This window comes from Sphaeramia orbicularis, chromosome 21 (genome assembly GCF_902148855.1).
Source record: "Sphaeramia orbicularis chromosome 21, fSphaOr1.1, whole genome shotgun sequence".
Taxonomy (NCBI): Eukaryota; Metazoa; Chordata; class Actinopteri; order Kurtiformes; family Apogonidae; genus Sphaeramia; species Sphaeramia orbicularis.
Window position 1 is genome coordinate 40,211,527 of NC_043977.1, and position 23,258 is coordinate 40,234,784.

Consider the following 23,258-nt stretch of genomic DNA (forward strand, 5'->3'; position numbering starts at 1 on the left):
ACAAAAGAGAGTGTGTGATTGTAAAATACATCTGCTAGTGTTTGTGTGTCTGTCAGTGCTCACATCCGTAGTGTCAGCAGAGCGCTGTGTGCGAGCTGCTATCACTACCAGCAGGCTCTTATCGTCGTAGCAGAGGTCAAAGGGCAAGAGGTCAGAGCCCACATTCCACCAGAGGTCACAATCATTAGTGGTGAATTCAGCTGACTGTTGGAAGGAGACGTAGTCAGTGTCTGGACTGAAAAATAATACACTGTCTTACCGTAAATGTATTAAGGTATTTGGTCTTTGTAAGGTAAGGTAAGGTAAGGTAAGGTTAGGTAAGGTAAGTAAGGTAAGGTAAGGTAAGGTTAGGTAAGGTAAGATAAGGTAAGGTAAGGTAAGGTAAGGTTAGGTAAGGTAAGTAAGGTAAGGTAAGGTAAGGTAAAGTAAGGTAAGGTAAGGTAAGGTTAGGTAAGGTAAGGTAAGATAAGGTAAGATACATTTACATAGTGCTTTTCCACACCTTCATGTTGTCCAAAGCGCTTTACAAAACCTCACATTCACCTGTTCACACACACTCATACAGGGGTGTAGAATTGCGTAGGGACGCTATGGACACGTCCCTACCAATATCCAGCCACTACTGTTTAGTCCCTATCAATACAACATCTGTCCGTAGTGTTTAGTCAATGATTATGGCACACAAAAGGTTAATAGTCAGTCTCTGCTAGAAGTCCCGCCTCTAATGTAAATATCACTCTCTGATTGGCTCTTTGGTTTTGCTAACGTACATGTGATTGGCCGTCCCCGCTGTCACTCCATCTACTTGTAAAAGGAACCTGTTAGTTGGACCACTAACATAAGTTTTCAATATGTTTGGCATTTGTTCTGCCTGAGTCACGTTAGCTAGATGGATTTGAATATCAGTGGTGTCATTTACATGTACATTTGTACATGTGTGTGTTTGCATGCGCACGCGCCTGTGTGTGTGTGCTTGGTAATTAGGATGTAAAGGATGTCAAAGAAAAGAAAACTGGACAGAAGACACTTTTATAGGAGTCAAAGTGTAAGTTAGTTCAAGGGTATAGAACTGCAGAGGCTCAACAATACAGATATTGACATTATTAAATGCCAAACAGAAACACATTTTAAAAAGTTATTTTGCTTAGTATTTTCATGTATTTCTATGGAAGACAGCAACTGTTTAAAAACACAAATAAAGAAAATTTGTGGGGAAAATACAATAAAACCTCAGATTGTAAATGTGATTCTAGGTGTGATTTTATCCATTATTTTTGGGGAATAAATTACATGTAATAATTGAAACTAAAAGCCTCTTTTGCTCTGGCAATAACTGTACCATCAAACTGTATGATTATTGTATCCCTAATCTGTTCATATGTCATGACATCAACATATTTATGACAGGTGACAAACAGTAAAGAGGCAGGAGGAGGTAGAGGAGGAGAAGAAAGAGGAGGTAGAGGAGGAGAAGCTGGAAATTCACAGGTGAGGTTAAATAATAATGGATATGTTAGTCATGAGAACAACATTGCAGAATGCATTAAATTCTTGTATTGTCTTTAGATTTTCAGATATGCATTTTAAACATGTCAATTACTGATTTTTTTTTCTGACTATGATTGTTTGCTTGTTTGATCTACATGACATGAAATTATGATTGCAAATGCAATTGAACATCAACTTTCAGGAATACTGCCTTCGAGCACTTTTGTGTCCCCACCAATGTCAAAATCAAACCTACTCCCTTGCACTCATACACCAAAGGGCAGCTGCCACTATGCAAGGCACTGCCAGGCCCTACTGGGAGCAATTTAGGGTTCAATGTCTTGCCCAAGGACACTTTGAAGTGTGGACAGTCGGAGCCAGGATTCGAACCGCCAATCCTTCATTCATATCCTCCTGAGACCCAGTAATGCATTTTTGTCCACTGTAGGGGACAACAGTTTCACCATTATACTTAAAAATAATTATAATGCAATGCACTGCAAAGGACATTCCATTTAAAAAAAATTTTAAAAAATGTATCTGAAAAACAAATTCTTTCATGTAAAAAAGTCAAAACTTTTTCCTTTCCTGGGTCTCAGGAGTATATGTTACTATCCTGTGAGAACCAAGGCTTGTTTTCAACTTTGTGACAGTGTTATGTGTCCAGCTTTAAAGAGTTTCTTTTGCTGAAGAAGGAACAGAATCTGAAACATAATATTTACAGGAAACACTTCAACCTTTGTTTTATTGAAAACAATAAAAATCAACACATTTGGGAGATGTGGGGTTGTTTCTGGACAGGAAGTACAAGAAAAAGTGAAATCTGCAAACTAACTGAAGCTGTCAGACAAATTTAGTGTAGAAAATTTCATGCTAGTGTTTTTTAAATATCTCTTTATTCTCTCACAGGTATATTTTGGGAATTGAACTAAATATGCAAGGCAGAGTGTTTAACAAAAATGACTGCTGTTGCAAAATCACTCTCAATTTATTCATTCATTTTCTGAACCCGCTTTATCCTCACTCGGGTCACGGGGGTCGCTTGGAGCCTATCCCAGCTACATAGGGGCGAAGGCGGGGTACACCCTGGACAAGTCGCCAGTTCATTGCAGGGCTGAGCATATAGAGACAAACAATCAGTCTCACATTCACACCTATGGGCAATTTAGATTAACCAATTAACCTATTAGTGCATGTTTTTAGATTGTGGGAGGAAGCCGGAGTACCCGGAGAGAACCCACGCAGACACGGGGAGAACATGCAAACTCCACACAGAAAGGTCCCACCCCCCGTTGAATGGTGTTGGAATCAAACCCAGGACCTTCTTGCTGTGAGGCACGAGTGCTAACCACTGCACCACTGTGTCGCCCACTCGGCGAGTTGGGGCCGAAACTCGCGATTTATATGTATTTAAATGGGCAGGTTCTGTATGTAATGCAAGTGGACACGAAAAACCACTAGGATCATCAAATTTAACACAGTGTCTTTATTTATAATGCTCTATAAGACCATTTCAAGCCATGTGTTCCAGATCAAATGCACTGACACCTAGGTAGCTTTTCCTGTCCTAATTTTGGTCCTATTTTTGGCCCCAATGTTCTATCAAAAATTCACAAATTTTGGGATGGCTCAGAGCAAGAGTATAATTTTTTTTTCCATTTATATGAGGTCATCAATAGGTTCATCCTGGGGGGAAATATGTCGAAATTTCTCTTTTATTATTGGGTCTAAAAAGCTGGAAAAGTTCCAGACACCGAAATATACCTAGTTTCATAGAAGCACCCATATACAAGAAAAGTACAAGTACCGCAAATATGTACTTCAGTATTTGAGTTCAGGTTCTCTGTAGAGCAGGGGAGATGGAGGCAGCTTGTACAGAACAGGAAGAGAGAAAGCACCGTAAAGTTGTAATTTGAAGGGATCCCATCTCACTGTGGTCTCACTAACCAGAGAAAACTGGGCAGGCATGGTCTGGATTTTATTAAAAGGCAGGAGAGCATTGGGTGTGCGTATGTGTGTGCGTCTGAGTGAGTCTTAATGAGAGTAGATGACACGTCTTGGCTATACAGTGCCAGAAATAAACCAGGATCTGGCCCAGAATTGCAATGTTGAACTTTTTTTCCATTTTGTAGCCACAATTAACTCCCCCTCATTTAGTAACACACACAAACTTTGAACACACAGATACACACTCTGACGCAAACGTGGTAATCACATGCTAACTTACACACAATCACAAAAATGTGTCAAACGCACATAGAAACACACACCCAGCACTTTCCCTCTTCTGCTTCCAGGGAACGCCTGTTGCTATTTTTAAAAGAGCCGTAGGACCGCTGTGGAGCCGTGAGGGCTGTAAATGGTTTTCACTCCACAGTCAGTCATGTGCCGTGTCAAAACAAAGCGGCAGAAAAACGTGCAGCAGCGGCCCAGAGCCAGCTGTAGATAACAGGATTATTGGCTGGCCGCCCTGACACACCACCGTCTGCACGCTTGTTTGTATGTGTTGTGTTTTTGTGTTATCCTAAAGGCCTCAACATTGATTTGTTCTGCATCTGCAAATATCACCATCTGACAGTATAGAGTTCCTCATGTTGGGCGTAGCTGGAAATGAAGATTCCAGGAAATGAGACCCTGATATTTAATTTACAGACTTTTTTTTTTTTTGCAAATGCTGTGGTAATATTTTGGTATTTCTTCCAGATTCTTTTCTTTCGAGGATTGGTAAAGGAATGAGGGATCATACTGCTGGTCTTACAGCTACATGCAAATTATTAAAAGCATCTGAGAGGGAAAGGGATGCAAGTCGTGCATAAAAAAAAAAAAATTCATCTTTCATGTAGTAGGTGAACCTGTCTTTTCATACAGTTTAACCTCTGACTATTACGATGGCGTAGTAGGGCCACATAAGAAAATAAAAACGCTTGTCACTACAAGAATAAAGTCATAATATTTCGGGAATAAAGCCATCATATAATGAGAAAAAAGTCGTAGTTTAAAAGAAAAGTCATTGTTTAATGAAAATAAAGTCGTACTTTTATGAGATTAAAGTCATAATATTTTGAAAATTCTACAGAGTTTCCAGTCTTACAGCAAACGCAACAAGCGAAGCAACAACTTTCACTTTTGTTGCACTCCAAAACTCAGAGTAGAATCTTCACAGTTTCTTGAGAAACAACAAATCCTATAGCTCTCTGGGGTAACCACCAACAGCCCTGCAGCCAACCACTTTGTCAGTTTGCTCCAAATCAGTTCAGTTTTTATGACGAAACAAAACCCAAATGTGTGCAAACTTGCTTTAAAGTCTATCAAAGTCTAAGTATATTTAACTTTTCTTAACTGATAGATCACCATTTTATTCTACTATTATCCTCTGCATTTTGTGATTTTTCAGTGAAAATCATGTATCTTTCTGTATTTAATTTACTAATCATGTACATTTTCCTTGAAGCTCAGATTAAAGTTGAGGAATATTAAATCAGAAATAGAGAAAACTCAAGAAAAAGTGACCTTTTTCAGCGAAGATACCAATAACTGAATGTAAAAACAAGTGTCGCCATCCACTGTCATTGATCCAACTCCATGGGTTTTACTGGTGAATCAATGTTGTAGAAGATGACAGTGTTTCCATGGTAACTACAGAGCCTCTGAACGTCCAAATGGGTCATATCTGATGATCATGAAAAGACGACAAATTGTATTTTATACCAATTATTTACAAGTATTGATAGGATCAGTGGATCAGAAGTTAATAAACATTGCAGATCAATAGATGCTTTTGGTCACCGGTGGCTGAGTCAAGTGAGCTCTAAAATATTCTGTCAAACATGTGCCATAAAACTAGCTCTGTAGGGTTTCATGTTTTTCTCTCACAGTAGTGTTTGTTTTCTTATGCTCATATAACTGATAGTTTATGTTATTTTATTGGTTTATTTAACAAGGACGTTGTACATTAATACATATTGCTGTAAATGCACCACAGTTAACCTAATGACTATTTTCCCTCAGCAGTCCCTGGACAGATGTTAAGTTGTAGCACAAGGGTAAATAAATGAATTTAAAGTAAGTAATAAATTTAAAATACCTAAACACAGACGAGTACAAGATGAGTTTTGCAATACAAAAATTTACAATTACACATCAACGTAAATAAAAAATGGATAAAATACACTTTGCACTTAGACATATTTAAAAATGCTATCAAGGAATGACAACAAAACAACAATACACCTAAAAGAAGGCAAAAATACTGCCACACACTGCAACAGTAACAATTTTTACATTGTGTATATTTTTGAGCATTTGCCGTCAATAATCTGCCACAGTCATATTTGATCCAGTTTAGCCCACGCTCAGGCAATATCACTAATTTTGAAGTAACTAGACTGTACTCAGAAGAGGCACTGACCTGTTCCTGGTACCTGTTTGGGAAATATAAGCCATTTTCTCTTCATATGAGATTTTTACTATGAGATAGAATTCTAATTTGTAAAATGCGACATACTATATATACTGTATATATCAATATCAACAGAAATGCACAGTAACATTTAAATGAACATGCGAGCCTGAATCACTACAGGGTTATTATGTCTGCATAGTCGACTGTGTAGGGGGCTCAACTAATTAGATTTTGTGAGTTTGATCTTTGACCTCGTCACCCCAAAATATATTGGTGACAAGGGCAGGTCGTGGTGAACATTACTGCTAAGTATGGTTGTCTTAGCTCTGACTTCCAGGATCAGGATCAGGATAAACTTTATTGTCCCGTATGGGAAATTTATCTTGGACAACAGTGCTACATATGCATTCATACACATACAGTTGTGGAAAAAATTATTAGACCATCAAAAGTCATAAAAAAAATGGTTATGTAATCAAGTACTAAGTCCTGTGTGTATTGTGTGACTAGAACAGACAGAAAAGAAAACATGGATTCTGTTGGCTTTCTGCCAGTTGGCTTAGAGTCTGGTTTCGACCCACTCGATATGTAAAGTGTCATGAGATAACTTTTGTTATGATTTGGCGCTATATAAATATAGCTTGATTGACTGATTGATTGAATCCCTAACAGCACTGTTTTTCTCAGTACAATGCCATAGCTATTGATGTACGAACTGAAGTAATTTTGGTTATTATCAAGAAAACCATGGAAAAAGGCTAGATATCAGCTCTGAAATTAAACTCTTGTGAGCTATTTTTGTTGTTATCATTATATTTGTCCAAACAAATGTACCTTTAGTTGTACCAGGCATTAAAATGACCAAAAAATTGAAGAAAACAAGGGTGGTCTAATTTTTTTTCCACGACTGTATGATAAGCAAAACACACTCTCAAAGTTAGAGCCAGCATAATCACAATTTGTGATATATCTAATCTATGTATTGAACCTTCCACTCCAAGGGAAAATAAATACAATGAAATGAATTAAATTAAATACAACGATGTATGTTTTTATTTACACACTATCAACTGACTTGCGACAAATGTCAGAGTCACATGAATTCTAAACAGATGTTCAGACAGAGGTCATATGAAAAAATAACTTATCTGATATCATCTAGGAGCACATATGGAAGTGAACTGAAAACATGTGATTTGTCTTCTCTGAGTCACATAGATGCGGCCAACCTTACTGCTCAGTTCATATGTACTGCTCAGATCTGGTTATCTGTTTGTCTGTTCACATTACTTGTTGAAATGTAACTGCTATTAGAGTCTAGTGTAAACTGGTCCTAAACTATACCATATGAACAAAAGCAATAGTGTATGAAGTGTTCAGATTATTTCTGTCAGTAAAATTATTGATATGGACAATGAAAGCACTGCACTGTTTTGAATACACAGAAGCCAATCAAAGTTTTACCATAATGCCTTTGGTTTCATTTTACTGCTGTGTACATTGCATTTAGTTCACTAGATGTTTAAGGTTCAGCTCATTTGAACCAATACTTTTAGTATCTGAGGGACATTCTGTCAATCTAGAGTGATTTAAAGGTTGCATGAATTGAGGTCACATTAAAAAACATCAGATCTGTGTCTGATTTAGAACCACATGTAGAAGTGGCCCAGATCAGATCAGACAAGATAAGATCTGACTTTTTTTATCCCACCATGAGGAAATTTTGCAGTTAACAGCAGCAACATACAACAAACAAGTGAAGAGACACAACAAGTAGAAAATCAACAAACGAGTGAATAAAGAGGGAAAGAAAAGAAATCTGGTGTTTCTATAAATACGTACTTGCAGTATATAAACGTAGAATTAAATATTATGTACATATTTACATTGTGGTTGCACATGTACATGGTGTGTGTGTGTGTGTGTGGGGGGGGGGGGGGCTGAGAACTGTTATAAAGTCTGATGTTCAGATCAGACTGATGTGATTTGTCTTATTATGGACAAAACACATTGAAGTCAAATGTCTGTGGATGGTGATGATGCTTTTTTTTGTCAATCAGCCGTAGTACGTAAACGCCCGAAGATGCTTTGTTTATCTGCAAAATCTGAGATGTAAAATGCATCATTTCCTGTGCACCAAAGGAATTTTTCCCAGGAAAGAGCCTTCACACAGTAAGTTCTCAGAGCAGCAAATGTTGAGGTCGTTTTATAAACTCAGGTGCATAGTTATAAATGTAGAGCTGAGAGTTAATTAACACTTTTAATCTTATACAGACAGACACGTGGAGCTGAGACTGTTCGAAGATGGTCAAACAGAGGAGACTAATTGACAGCGCTGTTTATTTCTTGGCAGCGAGCATTAAAGGGAAACACACGTGAAGACAAATGTAAGCGTTCACACAAGTCATTAAAGGCCGTGTTGCCATAGCAAAGACGGAGCGACTGCAGAGTCGACACAGAGGCATCATATAATGAACCACGAGATAAAAACAGACCTGAGCTACTGAGCACACGGTCACTTTCTTTCTTTCTTTCTTACTCTCTCTTTCTCTTTGTTTCTTTCTTTCTCTCTTCCTTTCTTACTCTCGCTCTCTGTTTGTTTGTTTGTTTCTTTCTCTCTCTCTCTCTCTCTCTCCTTATATAACAGCCCATCATATCTCTCAATCACCACGTGGAGATCTTCCTTCACTTTGTCCAAATATGTGAATACTTTTTCTAACAAAGTGCTCTGCAAAATAAATGTAATTTTTGTGTTAATGATCCAAACTAAAACTGTAATCAAGCAGTAGCCAACAATTTACTCTAGTGCATGCACAGGTCAATTATTCTTAACTGTAACATATTGCAGACATCTGCAGTATATTTTGAAGGATAATTGTGCAAAAAAGAGTAGGTGAAATGATGATAACCAGAGATGTCAGAACAGTAACCTACGTACTTTTACTAAATATGTAGTTCCTGATTGTTTCAAGTTCACACAACACTCATATTTGTCATATTTGAATAATTTGAAAAATGACAGTGAAATGTGTGGTTGCCAAAAGGAAACACAAGGATTAAAGAATATTTGTGTACTTACTTAAAGGCTATAAAAATCTGCTTGTGTGCAGATTAGGGGCCAAAACGTTTGAGGAAAGGTGAAAATATTAACTCCTGTCATCTTTGCAGCAGCACCGCAGCTCTCTTTGCAAATGTTATCAGTGTTCTCTAAATCCTTTCTGTCAGCAGAACAATTAACCACAAGATTTATCTTCAACAGCGAACAAACCACTAGCCACAGCTCATATCAGCAGCCAATGCGCTCTCCTGTCTCTGCAGCCAAAAGCAGTAAGCGTGCAGTAACATTTGAGTCCGAACAGATAAGATGGACTGGTTATCTGTCAGATCAGGAGACGGAAAGAATCTACTGTATAATATTGAGATGGTGCGAGAGGCTGGTACACCAGTGGCAGTCATTTAGGTTCATCAAACCAGAATGAGACTGCTCTGAAACAGGAAGTTTTAGTTGATAGCTGACACTGAGCTGTTGATGTTTAGGAAGATGTCACATGTTTACCCATAAGTGCTAGAACATCCTGAACTACAATGAACCCTTTATATTTGAAATATAAAAATCCTGCAATGTACAGCATGAGGAGAGGCAGGATAGAAACATAAAGTGAAAGAGAGATATATTACTTCTACGAATTCCAAAAAAACAGGTTTCTCTTTTGTTTTAGGGCCAAAAAATGAGTTCGGTGTGACCTTATGAAACTAGACTTTCATGTTGCAACACAAGCCTTAATGAATCATCCACCCTGATGTGTCTACACTTCTCTACTGTGTCCTCAGTCAATGCTGTCATCCGTCTGTAAACACTTTCTTGACTCTCATAGAAAAAAAAAATCATAGAAACCACTGTACCCAGCCAGACTATCAGGTTACATACAGTATATTGTTCCTGCATACATGTGTCTAGACCTCAAACAGATGGCTGAAAATAGACCCCTGTGTGTTTTTACACTGGCTCAGCCTCAGAAACCTTTAATAATATCCCAACCTAATGACCAAATTACTTCATGGGTGACTTAGACACAAGCACGTGTGCAATAACACACACACACACACACACACACACACACACACACAACCACACACAGTAAAACAGCAGAACAGCAGAAGCCCAATCTAGCTCTCCATCTTTTGAGGGCTCTGGAAATGATCTGGACGACTTCATCCACCTCATAGCTCCCCTCTCTCTCTCCATCAGAAGATCAACTGCAGATAGGAGTCAGTTGTGTTTGCAGCTGTTGCTATGGTTACATGATGAGTGACCCGATCTTTGGCCGCACATGCACCCCCATCTATCCTCAGCATCTTGGAAATATGTCATTTTCCTTCTTTACTGTTCATTGTACCTGTTTCTTTAAACTCCAGACAATGCATAGATGTTTTGGTCCAAATGTTTTCAAATCTGTGATTTATGATTTTTTTTTTACATAAATAAATAGCAAGTAATAACTATGGCAATTTTACTAAATAATTGGTGTAAAAATTAACTAAATTATTTTGTCAAGTGGCAAGGGGGTAGCCATGGTCTAGATGGCTGGAGAATCAGCAGGAGAGTCAGCTTGTGACTGAAAAGGTCATCGGTTTGATTCCCTGAGCTGGCAGAGAGTTGTTGGCTGATGTGCCCTTGAGCAAGGCACTTAACCCCCCCCATTTGTTCCCCGGGGCGCCTGACATGGCAAGCCCGCTGCTCCTACCATGCAGTGTGTGATGTATGATCTAGTGATGGGTTAAAGGCAGAAGACAAATTTCAGTCTGTGGTACATGTGTGACAAACTACTACTGATAAAATAAAGATTCTATTCTATTCGATTTGATTCGATTCGATTCAATTCTAAGTAATCTACAATTATGGCTACTTCTCTTTTGCTCAGTGCATTTGTTAGTACATCAGCAGAGGGAGCTACTTCTCTCACTGTAGTTGGAAAAGTTGGCGAGGGGGGCAGCCAAGACCTGCCAAATGCCATCACTTCAAAAACTTTATCCTTTTTTTCCTTGCCTTCCATCCTGTTCCCTTGCTCCAAATTCCTAACCTCCTCCTCCTCCTCTAACCTGGGAACGCTGGGTCACTGGGACATAATCCCCCTCTTACTGCCGGCCTAATACCTCTTGCCGCCACCCTGACGTCTCCGACTTTACAACCTGCCGTGTCACGACCACCGTCTGAAGCCAAGGAGATGTGATTCAGCCTGACGTTGAATCCCTCGCTCTCACTCGTTTTGGAGAAGCAAAGCTCGGATGATGACTTGTGAGGAGGCCTCAGCGGGGCACAATGGCCACCCATGAGGAGGAAGTCGAAAGAAAAGCCACAAGTGATTAGGAAACTCAGTTATTGGATCCTAAAGGGAATAAAACCAGATGATTAGTCTTTTATCATTATGGAGACACTTACACCAGTCACACAGAAGGAACTCCACACAAATTCAGTGTTCAAGTCTATGAGGAAACTGTACGTCTGATCGCCTTAACTCTTGAAGGGAAAAAACAAGCAAGAGTCAGTTAACCCTTTATTGGGCAAGTGACTATTTTTGGTTGTTCCCACACACATTACAAGACAGTGACCACAACAGTTACAGTGAGGACAGTGAGTCAACAATCTCAGGTCCAATGTGGTCTACAGGCTCTGTAAGGTCCACCTCTGCATGAACAGTGAGTGTACCTGCTTTGTTAGGTACCATGAAGTAATGGTACTAATGTAAGGAATGATGTTCAGAGGGATAATGTGGATGTGGACAGGGGTCTGGATCAGCACTGATGATGTTCTAATGTTCTGAAATACATGTTCCTTTCACAATACATGTGTTTTTCTTGCATTTTTTTAATATATACTTCTTGGATGTTGTATTTATTTATTTTTTGCCACTTGTGGGCAAGGAACCAAATGTGGTAATTTCACTGACCCATCGAAAAAGTCACAAAAATAGTACAGTCTTGTAATGTCTTGCAATAACACACTAAGGTTGAAAGTTTATATTTCAGAATATTTCTATGAGTGTCCTAAGAGTCAAGGGTGAAGTTCGAGACACCAACATCCTCTGGACCAAGTCTCTATTTAAGCTCCAATTCTTTGCAAATGAAATTTTCCTTGATGTACCATATGATGTACATAACCAAGGTGAAAAAGATTTTTAAAACAAATGAATGAAATAAACACACATTTTGCACCTTGTAGAGTTAAGATATCTGTAGTATGAGTATTTATTTTCCTTTTCCTTTACTTTCTACTCCTTACATTTTGATACTGGCTTGTTAGTTTGTTTTTATTGGATTGTAAATTATCTTATTTAGCATCTTAGTGCAGCTTCTTAACATCGAGACTGATTTCAGCTTGCACAGATGCAACATATAGAACAGAAAACCTCTTAATATAAAGAGCAGTGCATGTCACATATGACAAACACAGAGATGTAAAAGACAAAACAGACCAGAGGTGGAGAGACGACCATGGAGAGAAGGTGACGTCTGTTTAATGAAATGTCTGAGACCAGGAGGAATGAGGTTCGTTTAGCCAGTAGAAATACTAGAGACTGCTTTTTACTTTTACTCTTTGAGATGATCATTTTTTCACAAAAGTTGTCTTCAAAAAATAAGGAGAGAAGCACCAAAGAACTCTAAAACGAGCATATTATTTTTACAGAAAAAATAAACTGTTATCAAGGATGTGATGGACTTAGAAATAGTGTTCGTTCATGTCAACAACACAACTTGGCTCCCAGAACCGGAACAAACCAGGAACAGAAACAGTCCAACATAGACTCCACGCATGTACAAGCAGTGTGTGAATCTAATACATTGAACCTTTAAAGAAACTTTCAATAAACTGACAATTACTGAAACTGGAAGGAGAGAAACGACTTTTTTTCAACTCAAGACCCAAATGATTAATGTTGTGTTTTGTCAGGATCTAGTTTTACAAAATTATATTATGATTTACCTCTTTTGCATCACTTTCATTTTGGTGCATCTTTTGGGTTGTTTTTGTCCTTTACCTTATTTTTGCCTTTTTGGGTGTTTTACCTCAGTTTTGTCTTTTTTATGTCATTCTTATGTTGTTCCATGTTTTACATAATTTTGGTCATTTACTGCATTTTCACTCATGTTATTTATATAATAAAAGCCAAGTGGCCTCTGTGTGTGTGCATGTGTGTATGTGCAACTGCTTTATAACTGAAAAACTGGACAGATCAAGCCTTTGCCTTTTGGAGTACTTATGTATTTTGGAGCCAGGAACAGACAGGCGAAAACAGCTTATCAATACGACCAATACTTTTTGAGTTATTAATTGTTTTTCAAATTACAATGGGCTAATACCAGTAAGTGTAGCCCAGCTCCTCATTTTGTCAACTCTACTGCTTCAAGAACTTATGGATTCCCACGGGTTAATGTGCTAGCATCTTACATGTCTGAGGCCTCTCCCCTACATCTGTCATGGCTTTGTTAAGGTCAACATTTATTAAACATTTTCATAAGAATTTCTGTTTTAGCCTCAGTTAGGAAAATAAATTCACATATCATGTTATTGTTGTGCATTTTACTACTATAGCTTGTGACCCAGTAAAAGCAGCTCCATTACCTAGCATGTGAAATACATCCAAATCTAGTCAAAACAAGTCTCACACATGTCTTTCGGAAATTCGCAAGTCACTATCAAAGCCCAAGTTAGGTCTCTTTAATTAAAGTTAAGTCAGGACTCAAACTCTGACTGGAAAGTTGAATCCTCTTGGGCTGTTTGAGAGTCAAATGTTAACTCACATCTAACAGTAACCTTGTCCAAACTGAGGCACTGACAGTAAAAACACAAATCCCTGAGATTAAATGCACTTCTGCCTTCTTCCTCCTTCCCACTTTGCAAACCAGACTTTAGTGCAACGAGATCTGAAGTTTTCATTTTCTGATAACACAACTTGATCTTGTCATTTTGCTTTTTGCAGAAGACTTTAGTGGGATTCCCCTTCAAAAAACACAGAAGAGATAAAGTGCAAAACTCTTTCACCCCCACACAAAGTTAAAATTTTTTCATCACTCACCTTGTAAACAGTTAAAGGCACAAAAACAGCCTATAAATGGAGCTGATTCCCCATATATACATGACTGTATAAATAGATCTGTGTCCCCCATAATATAACTAATACTCATCCACACACACACACACCCACTGTGAGAGCTCAAAACCCATGAAGTCCGGTGTATCATTAAAGTTATCTCTTCAAGGTATATCATTACAGCCCCCCGAGTCATAACAGATCAGCCCATACACATGCACTGTATATGTATTTAGACATATATGGTGTCTGTGTATATATTCAGCCCAGTGTGTGTGTGTCTGTGTAGGCCTGGGTTCAGGGGGTTAATCATGGTGTATGAAGGAATGTGACTGTTTTCATGTGACTGATTAAATGCATTTACAGTGTGTGTGCGTGCAGTATAACTGATATAGGTTCAGGCACGAGGCTGATGGTGTCAATCAGTGGGATGTATTGAACACAAACAGACCCACACACACACTGACCTCTGAGTCACATCCTTCTACATGCTTCCACTGCACAATGTCTGGATGTTTGGACTTTTTGTCTTTTTTAACCTCCCTATTAAATGACTATATCAGGGGAAAAAGACTGTAGTATGAGTATGGGTTGCAGTTTTGCTCGGGGCCTTGCGTATGTATATGGGTAGGGATTGAAATAGTTGTGGAGAATGCTCTTGGATAATTTGACACTAAACACTACAACATGTTTTCTGAGCTGTAAATGAAATTATATGGTGTAACTGTGATGAAACAAGTGATAAATGTGCTAACACTTCAAGTTTTAAAGTCTTCTTGATCCATCGAACCCTGATGATGAAGCAGAATTAAGGATTTCACATTACTTTACTGTCCTGATAATACACTAAACAGGTATTTTCTCCCTCCATTTTACAAAAAAACCCTCAGATAATAAGAGATGAGACACCGAGGCAAGACTAATAAAAGTGGGTTTAGCAAAATATGACCCTTTACATAAAGGGGTCGTATTTTGCTAAACCCACTTTTATTAGTCTTTGGTACATTTATTTGTGTATTTGGACCCTAATAGTTCATGAAGTATGAATTTGAACCCTCCAGGTATTGCAGGGCTATCTTTATATTCATTTTGGCAAAAATCAAGTGGATTTCTACAACCCATTTTAATTCCTGCTTAATTTGTTACGTCTATAACTAGTGACATCACGATATTTGCACATATAAGGTCAGGACTTCCGACGAACATTTCTCCGAGTACAACATAATTAGCAGCAGCAGTGGTTGAAGTCCATACTGAAAATATGTCCAAACTTTGAGCTGATTACATAAAACGTCCAGTTGTTGGTTGAACGGGACAGAGCAGCATAGTTAACAACCTGGAGAGGGTGGAGTGTGAAGTGGCTCATTTACATTTAAAAGGCCAGCGCTCAAAACAACCTTTCTGGTGTCATTACTCAGAAATAGGTTTGAAGATGGACCTGTGGAGTTGAATTAATGGAGAATTCAGACCCAAGCATAGCATTTACAGTTTATGTAGACCACAGGGAAACATTTTAAAATGCATAATTCCATTTAAAAAAGCTAAATATCACTTCTTCAAGTTACAAACCTACAGGTAAAGTTAATGCAAAACTTTATCAGTTAATTGTTGTTTCAGGTTGTTTAACTGGATTCTTTATTTTATATAGATTTCACCCTAATCACAGTGCATATATCTGTCTCCTAACTGTGTCCATGGTGACTGCTTTATATATAACATAATGACTTTATACTGACTACACCTACACGAACTGTATTTAATGTTTCAGGTCCATGTTTATTACAGAAATTAACAATATGCATGTACAAACTGGGGTGTGGAGTTTTTATTTTCTTATCTCTTAGCTCTTGTCTCTTTTCTCTCCTGGAGTTTAAAAAAAAATCCTCGCAAAATCTCTATTTTAAATTCTGTTAATGAAGTTTTGCCAAATACCCATATTTTTTCGATGTTGCCACATAAATCTCCTGCTTTAGTCAGCTAATTTGTCAGTTTTAATCCCATATAACATGTTAAAACACCATAATTAATCACACAGCTACTCAGGCTGCAGATGTGTTCTTGTTGATGGTCAAATCTGGTAACAGGCATTTGGGCTTCAGGTAAGTATGATGGCAGAATTTTTTTGCTTTTTTTTTTTTTTTTTTTTTACAAAGGTCATGCTTTGATGCTAAAACAGCTAAAAAAAAAAAAAAAAAAAAAAAAAAAAAAAAACCTCAAACTAACCCCTGCGGCTGATACGTTTCAGTGTAGGTGTCACACATTGAAAACTGGGATAAACTGGACATTAAATCCCTAATCATCCCTGTCTTGAGCACTTCCACACTTTGTAGCAATTTTCAGAATGATGTATTGGAGGTAAAGTGATGCTTTAAGCAACTCATGTCAGTAGGATCATCTACAGATACACACCTCCACCTGTAGAACTAAGAACCAGCATCTTGCTTTCACTTCTCTATGTTGCAGTCTTATTAAAAATCATATTTGGAGTGGGTTTTTAAACCTTCCTGGTAAACAAATCCTTTTCCCCGGCACACACAACTGACAAAACCACAGATTTCACCAAGTTTTAACATTTTAATTATCAGACAGCACATACCACACAATCCAGTCAAGACACTGGAACATACTGTTGGCAGTTATGGTAATACTTCCAAACTCTGATTCCAGAAACTCTGGATCTCAGTGAAACCCTTGTGAGCACATGTGATTTAAGAGCAACACAAACATGGAGACAGACTATCATCTGGTTGTGTGCGCAGTACATCAAAACATGAAACAACTACTCATACTGTTGCCATAATTCCACAAATCTGTCCACATAGCTACAGAGCTAAAGTCCTTTTCATGCTGCTGGCAGAACAGATATGTGTGTGTTCCCCACAAAACAACATCTGGTGGGTGAAGCTTCCCAGTCACATCACTCACATTGGTTATTGCAGATTTATGTTCAATATCCCATCAATGTTCTCTAGATTTTTCTTAAGATTCTCCCGAATCCTCTAGTAGTGGTTAGTTATCCTTAAGTGTGGTGCCAACATTACTGTATCAGTAGTGGCTTGTCCACTGGACATCTGCGTAAAACTTTACTGATATTTACTAAATGTTGAAAAAACACAAGTGCATAATGTCGGTTTTTCCATTAAAATCACAAATGCAATGATTTGTTTCTTTATTATCATGAGAAGTCATTCCATAAACATGGTGATGAACGTAATTATTGTGTTGATATACAGATATATTCATTATTGTTATATAATACCCCCCTGTCCTATACTAAATTAAAAAATGATTTAGTTTCCTGGTGTGTCCACACATATTGCGCCATGTTTCTTGTTAACTCTTCTTCTTCACTTGTTGTAACATCCATCAACATCCTTTTTTTTACGCCCGAAAAACCACCTTGCCAGTGCAAAAACTTTTAATCAAAAAATGAGAGTTTTGGCAAAATTGCCGTTTTCCATTAGGCTAAGTTATAAGGCTAAGTTATATTTGCGCAATTTGAGGGTCAATGGGAAAGCAACAAGTGTTTTTTAGACATTTGTGGACAAAGATCATACACACACATGAAATTGTAAGTACGTTGTTGAAGAGTTATATTATTGTAATATTGTGCCATGTATCTTTACTTGTGACCTAAGAGTTTTATGAGGGTCATATAATCAGTCCCTTCTCTGTCACTGAGTCCTTCAAAAATCTATATTTACACCGTTAAGTTAAAACATCCTGACAACTGACAGATGAAGTTCATTATTGCGTTATTATGGCATTTTTCAACAGGTAATATAATAGTCAGCAAGTGAACATTCAGATCTTGAAGTCAATATGTTGGAAGCAGCAAAATGATCAACATGAGAAAGAATCAGAATTGCCTTTATTGTCATTTGACAGCACAGTAGTACATCAAATGAAATTATGATCGATGTTTAGGGACATCGAGCCACTGCAACTCTGGTCGCGCAGCCACAGAACCCTTTTCTTCGAAATTTGCAGTTAGGAACAGAGAGGATAATACAAGCACATACATAAGACATCATACAGTTTTCACACATTACACGTGGACACATGCTGGAACTTTTTCAGTGGATTTGGTATGAAACTGAGAGACTTTCAGAGAGGCCAAAGTGTGGGGGACAGGTTAGTCTTTAAAGCTGTGCATCTGGTTGGGTGCTCCTCGTATACTGTGGTTAGTATTTATTAAATATGGACTAAGGAAGGCCATCCCAATCTGAGCCCGATCCAGCATCTGTGGGTGGTGTTGGATTCAGATCAGATCACAGCCATGGAAGCTCCATGCCCAAACTTAAAGGATCTACTGCTAACGTCTCGGTGCCAGATACCAGAGCCCACCTTCAGAGGTGCGGTGAGGTCCAGGCATCAGGCCAGAGGTTTTTAGCATCAGAGGTGGATCTGACCTGATGTTAGGCAGTTTGTTATAATGTTACGTTTTTACAGATGCTCCAGTGGCGTCAGATCTAGTTGTCTGTCCTAGACCAGTTTTAATAGCTTACTATTATGCAATTTTGGAGATCCTTATGTTTGCAAAATTTTTCCACTTTCAACACAACTTCAAGAACTGAATATTCTCTTCATCTTAAAACATACTACCTACTGAAAGATGCCTTTACAACAAAGTAATCAGCACTAGGACCACTTCACCTGTCACTTCTCTAGACACTGTATATTTTCCTGAATATAACTTTTATGCATCTTTTACTGTATTGTTTTAAACTGTGCAAATAGTCAAATAACAAATACATCAAAATAAACATAAACTCTTTAATTTGTTGCCCAGTGAATTTTCTCGTTATGGGATCAGTAAAGTCTATCTAATCTAATCAAATGTAATCCAATTGTATATTATGTTTTATTTGACTTTTTCATAATGATTTTGCAGAATGTTGTGCATCTGTATAAGAAATATTTGGTGGTTTTCACAGGTTTGTCTACTTAACACACAGTGTCATATGCAATAGCAGCCCATCCAGCCAGGATTTGGAACAAAGGTCCAACAGTCTCACAAAAACAGCATTCCTCTGAGTCTGTCTGATCGGTGGTCTCACTCACATGATGCCACCTGACTTCCTACTATACACACTGACTCACACTCACACCTCTGTAATCCCATATTTTATTGCATGTGAGCGAACTCACTATAATATAGCCAATGAGTGACTGAGAGAATAATCAGCCAAATAATCTGAAGCTACAGTCTGGACCATCCAGCTGAGTCAGTCGACCTCATCCAGTCAGATCACTCCGGGTTTTTTTTTTTTTTTTTTTTTTTTTTAAAGGTAATAAATATTTATATCCCTAAATCCCTTAGGAAGCACGTGAACCATCCACCTTGGCGGTAATCCATGTGTATATCAATATATCAAGAAGACTGCACAGGCCTATATAACATCATGATAGCCAGTGTTTCTTTGTAAGACAAGCAGATCTGCGAATATAAAAACTCTGGATGGCTTCACTCTGTGTAAAATCCATCTGCTACTCACTGCCAGAGCTGATCATAAACAGGCCTTCTCTGAAAGCTGCTGAACATCTGCAACAGCAAGGCTGGCCGTAAACTATCTACATCAGGTAACACTTTATTTTGATAATCCACTGTTAACTCTAAACCACAAACATCTCTGGTGTGTCAGGAATTATTTCAACAGCCATTTCAAGTTAAGTATCAAACACTTGGTCAGCTACCATTCAGTTAATAGGAATTAAACCGACTCAGCATGGGGACGCACCTTACTTTTCATTTTCATTTTCAATGTACTTTATGTGACCATTTCTATGTCTGTCTACCATCTGCCAATCAGCAGGATAACTGAGTGAGTAACTGAGTGAAACTGCATCAATTTTCAAAAAGTTTGATCAAAGAGTAGGGCACGGTCCAAAGGCCAGACTCCTAAACTTTGGAGCAAATACTGTATCTAAATGAGTTTAAAAGGTGTCAAGGTTGGAATTGTTTTTCACTTTAATTGCAGAGAAACAGCCAATTAAATTAACATAAGGCATAAACTGAAAAAAGAAGGAAAATACGTGGTTTAATAATATGGCACAAGACGAGTAGTGGAGGTCTGTGCTCTCTGATTTAGGGACAATGAACTTTACTTGACACTCAAATAAACATGTATTTGCCTGAGTTGGTCAAATTTTTCCTTAGGTAATAAATACAGCTCAGTTCTCATTAAAAGGCTCAATTTCCACTGCAATCCTTTTTTTCTGGTGTTAGGTCTCAAAAATATTAGGCCAAAATTCAATATGTACAATACTTAAAAACAACTTACATAGTAACGAAAGAATGAATGATGACCAATACAGGATATGTTAATAGGTATAGATAGTCGTGTTCAAGATTAAAGATGATCAGATCCCTGTTAATATTGTGGGTTTTTACTGAGTAATTTCTTAAAATTACATTTAAATGAATGATACACTTTATTATGGAATTAAATTCCATAAATGTGCTGCCAGAAGACACAGTTTAATATAGTTTTTGTGTCGTTTTCAGTACCTTGTGCACCCCTGAAGACAAAAATTAGAATACCTTGGAATTTCTCCATCGTGGAAAGAGGCTAATCTTGAACTGCAAATTAATTGTACACTATTAAAAGATATTGGTCTACATGTGCTGACCTGCTGCTGGAGTTAGATGTTCTTTACTGATAGTACACCTGAGAAAAAGCATGTGTTTGAGATGCAGCTGTGTGGGCATCTGACAGCCCTCCCTGAACTGCTCCTTCCAAATACAAACAAATCCCTTTAGGTCTGCTGGCTTTAGCTGAGGCGGAGAGAAGTGGTTGTAATAATGGTTCAACTTATCCATCTAAATGCCACTGACTTTATCTGTACTTTATTGAATTTTGGAGATTTGTATCAGAATAAAAACCACATAGAGTCCAACATTATGAAACAGCTTACGAAAGCAGTCTCACTTGTTTTGCAATCTGTAATCTACAGCTCACTGCACATACACATAACACAGGCCAGGATACAATACATTATTGTCAACTAAGGCTTTCAAAGTTCAATAAAATCATATTGTTTTGTGACTTTCCATTACAACAAATTTGTGTCACATTGAAAATATGAACAAAATGAACACCTGTGCAGAGTTCTGCACTGATCTGATGAATCAACCTCAATTTGATTATTATCATCATTGCCTGCATAAATTACACCACAGATGGAGGTTATGATTAGAAAAACACTGCCTTCCACCAAATGCATTCATTCATTTTCATTGTTTCCTCTCTGGTTGGGTTGTGTTTTCAGCTTAGAAATGCAACAAGTGTGTGAAAGATGTGCAGTGACTGATGAAAAACTCAAAGACTATATTATATTACATATAACTTCCCATCAAAAATGTTATATAACTAATTCTGGCATCGCCTTTGATTTGATTCCAAACAGTAACACTAATTATCCTCAGGCAGGTGGTTAATTAAAGGCGACACCAGCAGAGTGTATTAGTAAGTCTGTGAACTCTGTGTCCAAGTGGTGATCACTCGTGGTTTTTTAATGAATGTGGTGAAGAGTGTGGTCTAATACATCATCTGAATCTCTAGTAGGTGTTCAGTTTAGGTGAAATGTGGTGATTATGAAGGTCACAGCATTCGGTTCACATCATTGTCAAACTTATGAAACATTCAATAGCCCTTACTCCATATATGAGGGTATTGCCATCTCCATCAGTTTTTTCCTGAGTTTGTCACCTGTGTCCTCCTCCTCTGTTCGTTTTACTGCAGGATAAATACATAGAAACAGAAAGGCACTTACTTTGACGCTGTAAAACTCCACACAGCTCCCAGCCCTGCTCCTCCCAGCATCCACCTGCTCGTCCTCCATCCCTACCAACATCTCCATGTCCGTAAACCTCTGTCCTCCTGCTGGCATTCCTCCACGTTCTGTCTCAACTTCCGTCAGATATCTGTGCAGACAGTTTCCGCCACAAACTCAGTAAGTTTCTCCCTCCTCCTCCTTAGTTTGGAGTCTTTAGAAGCACTGCCCTCCACAAGTGCACCAACACCTGCTGTACAGATCCATTAAGAAGAAGGAACAGGCAGAGGGAGTTTTATTCAATCAGAGATGAATTGTCTGATATGGAAGGTTTCCTTAACTGAACTGTCAGCGTCTCTGCTGCTGGTCCTGTCTACTCTTGTCTCCCCACCAAGCCCTCTCTCACTCATTCCAAGCCTGACAAGCCCGTCTGGTGCCATTGGCCAGTCAGATGCAAGGGGGCAAACGGGGGGAGGGGCTGAGGACAAAAAGAGGTGGAGGAGGCTTGGACAAAGGGGGTGGTGGTGGGGCGTCAGTATGAGGAGGTCTGACAGCGTCATCCAAACTGTCAGGGAGGAAATGGAGGGAAAAATGGATCCCAGTGGATGGACTGATGTGTGGATGAAGGTGGAGAGTAGATAATTTGACAGCATTTCAGCAGCAATAAGGCCTTAGTTTTAGCCAGATGAATAGTTTTCCTGTTTTGAATCTCAGAATTGGAGTTGGTATTCGTCTCCCCCACTCCCCCTCCTCCTCCTCCTCCTCCTCCTCCTCCTCATCACCACTGTCATGAGGTTTGGGGGGTCAACAAATAAGCGAGGGGTGGGTGCACGGCAGACAACTGTAGCCTCTTCTTAGACTCACAAACACAGGGCAGTTATAAAGGAAGGAGTGAGTTTAGGGCTTAACCAGTAAGGACCCAGTGTTATTTTTGTGTCTGTTCCCAAATGAATTTTTCTCAATATTCAACCTTCCTTAAGCAATTTGTCACCATTTATTGTAATATTATCTTCTGTATTTTGAGTTTTTTCTGTGAAAATCAGGTATTTTCCTATATTTAATTTAATGTTCATGTAGATATTCATAAAAGCTCAAAGTAAAGTTGATAGTTATTATATCAAAAACAGAGAAAACGGAAGAAAAAGTGTCCTTTTCAACAAAATATATTGTTAACTGAACATAAACCAATTGTCTCCATTTACTATCATTGATCCAACCCCATGGGTTTTACTGGTGAATCAATGCTGTAGAAGATGACGGTGTTTCCACATTCACTACAGAGCATCTGAACGTCCAAATGGGTCATATCTGATGACCATGAAAAGATGATAAACTACATTTTACAAGAATTATTTAGATGTATTGATAGGATTAGTGGATCAGCACACGGATCCACACAGATAACACAGTTACATCAGTAGATGGTTTTGGTCGCCAGTGGATGTTTGGGTTTTTATGGGTTAAAAGAAAACAAGAGCAACAGAATCCTCCAGACTGAGTTC

At 38.3% G+C, this 23,258-nt stretch overlaps 1 protein-coding gene across 1 annotated transcript in view; it reads right to left on the reverse strand.

The window, feature by feature from the left end:
- Window positions 1–22,071, reverse strand: part of LOC115412285 (rho GTPase-activating protein 20-like) — a 102,375-nt gene extending 80,304 nt beyond the window's left edge. The window contains exon 1 of the mRNA XM_030124695.1: window positions 21,757–22,071. Within this exon, the coding sequence (XP_029980555.1) occupies window positions 21,757–21,873 (117 nt within the window). The 5' untranslated portion in view covers window positions 21,874–22,071. The remainder of the gene's footprint in view (window positions 1–21,756) is intronic.
- Between the last annotated feature and the right edge of the window lie 1,187 nt (window positions 22,072–23,258).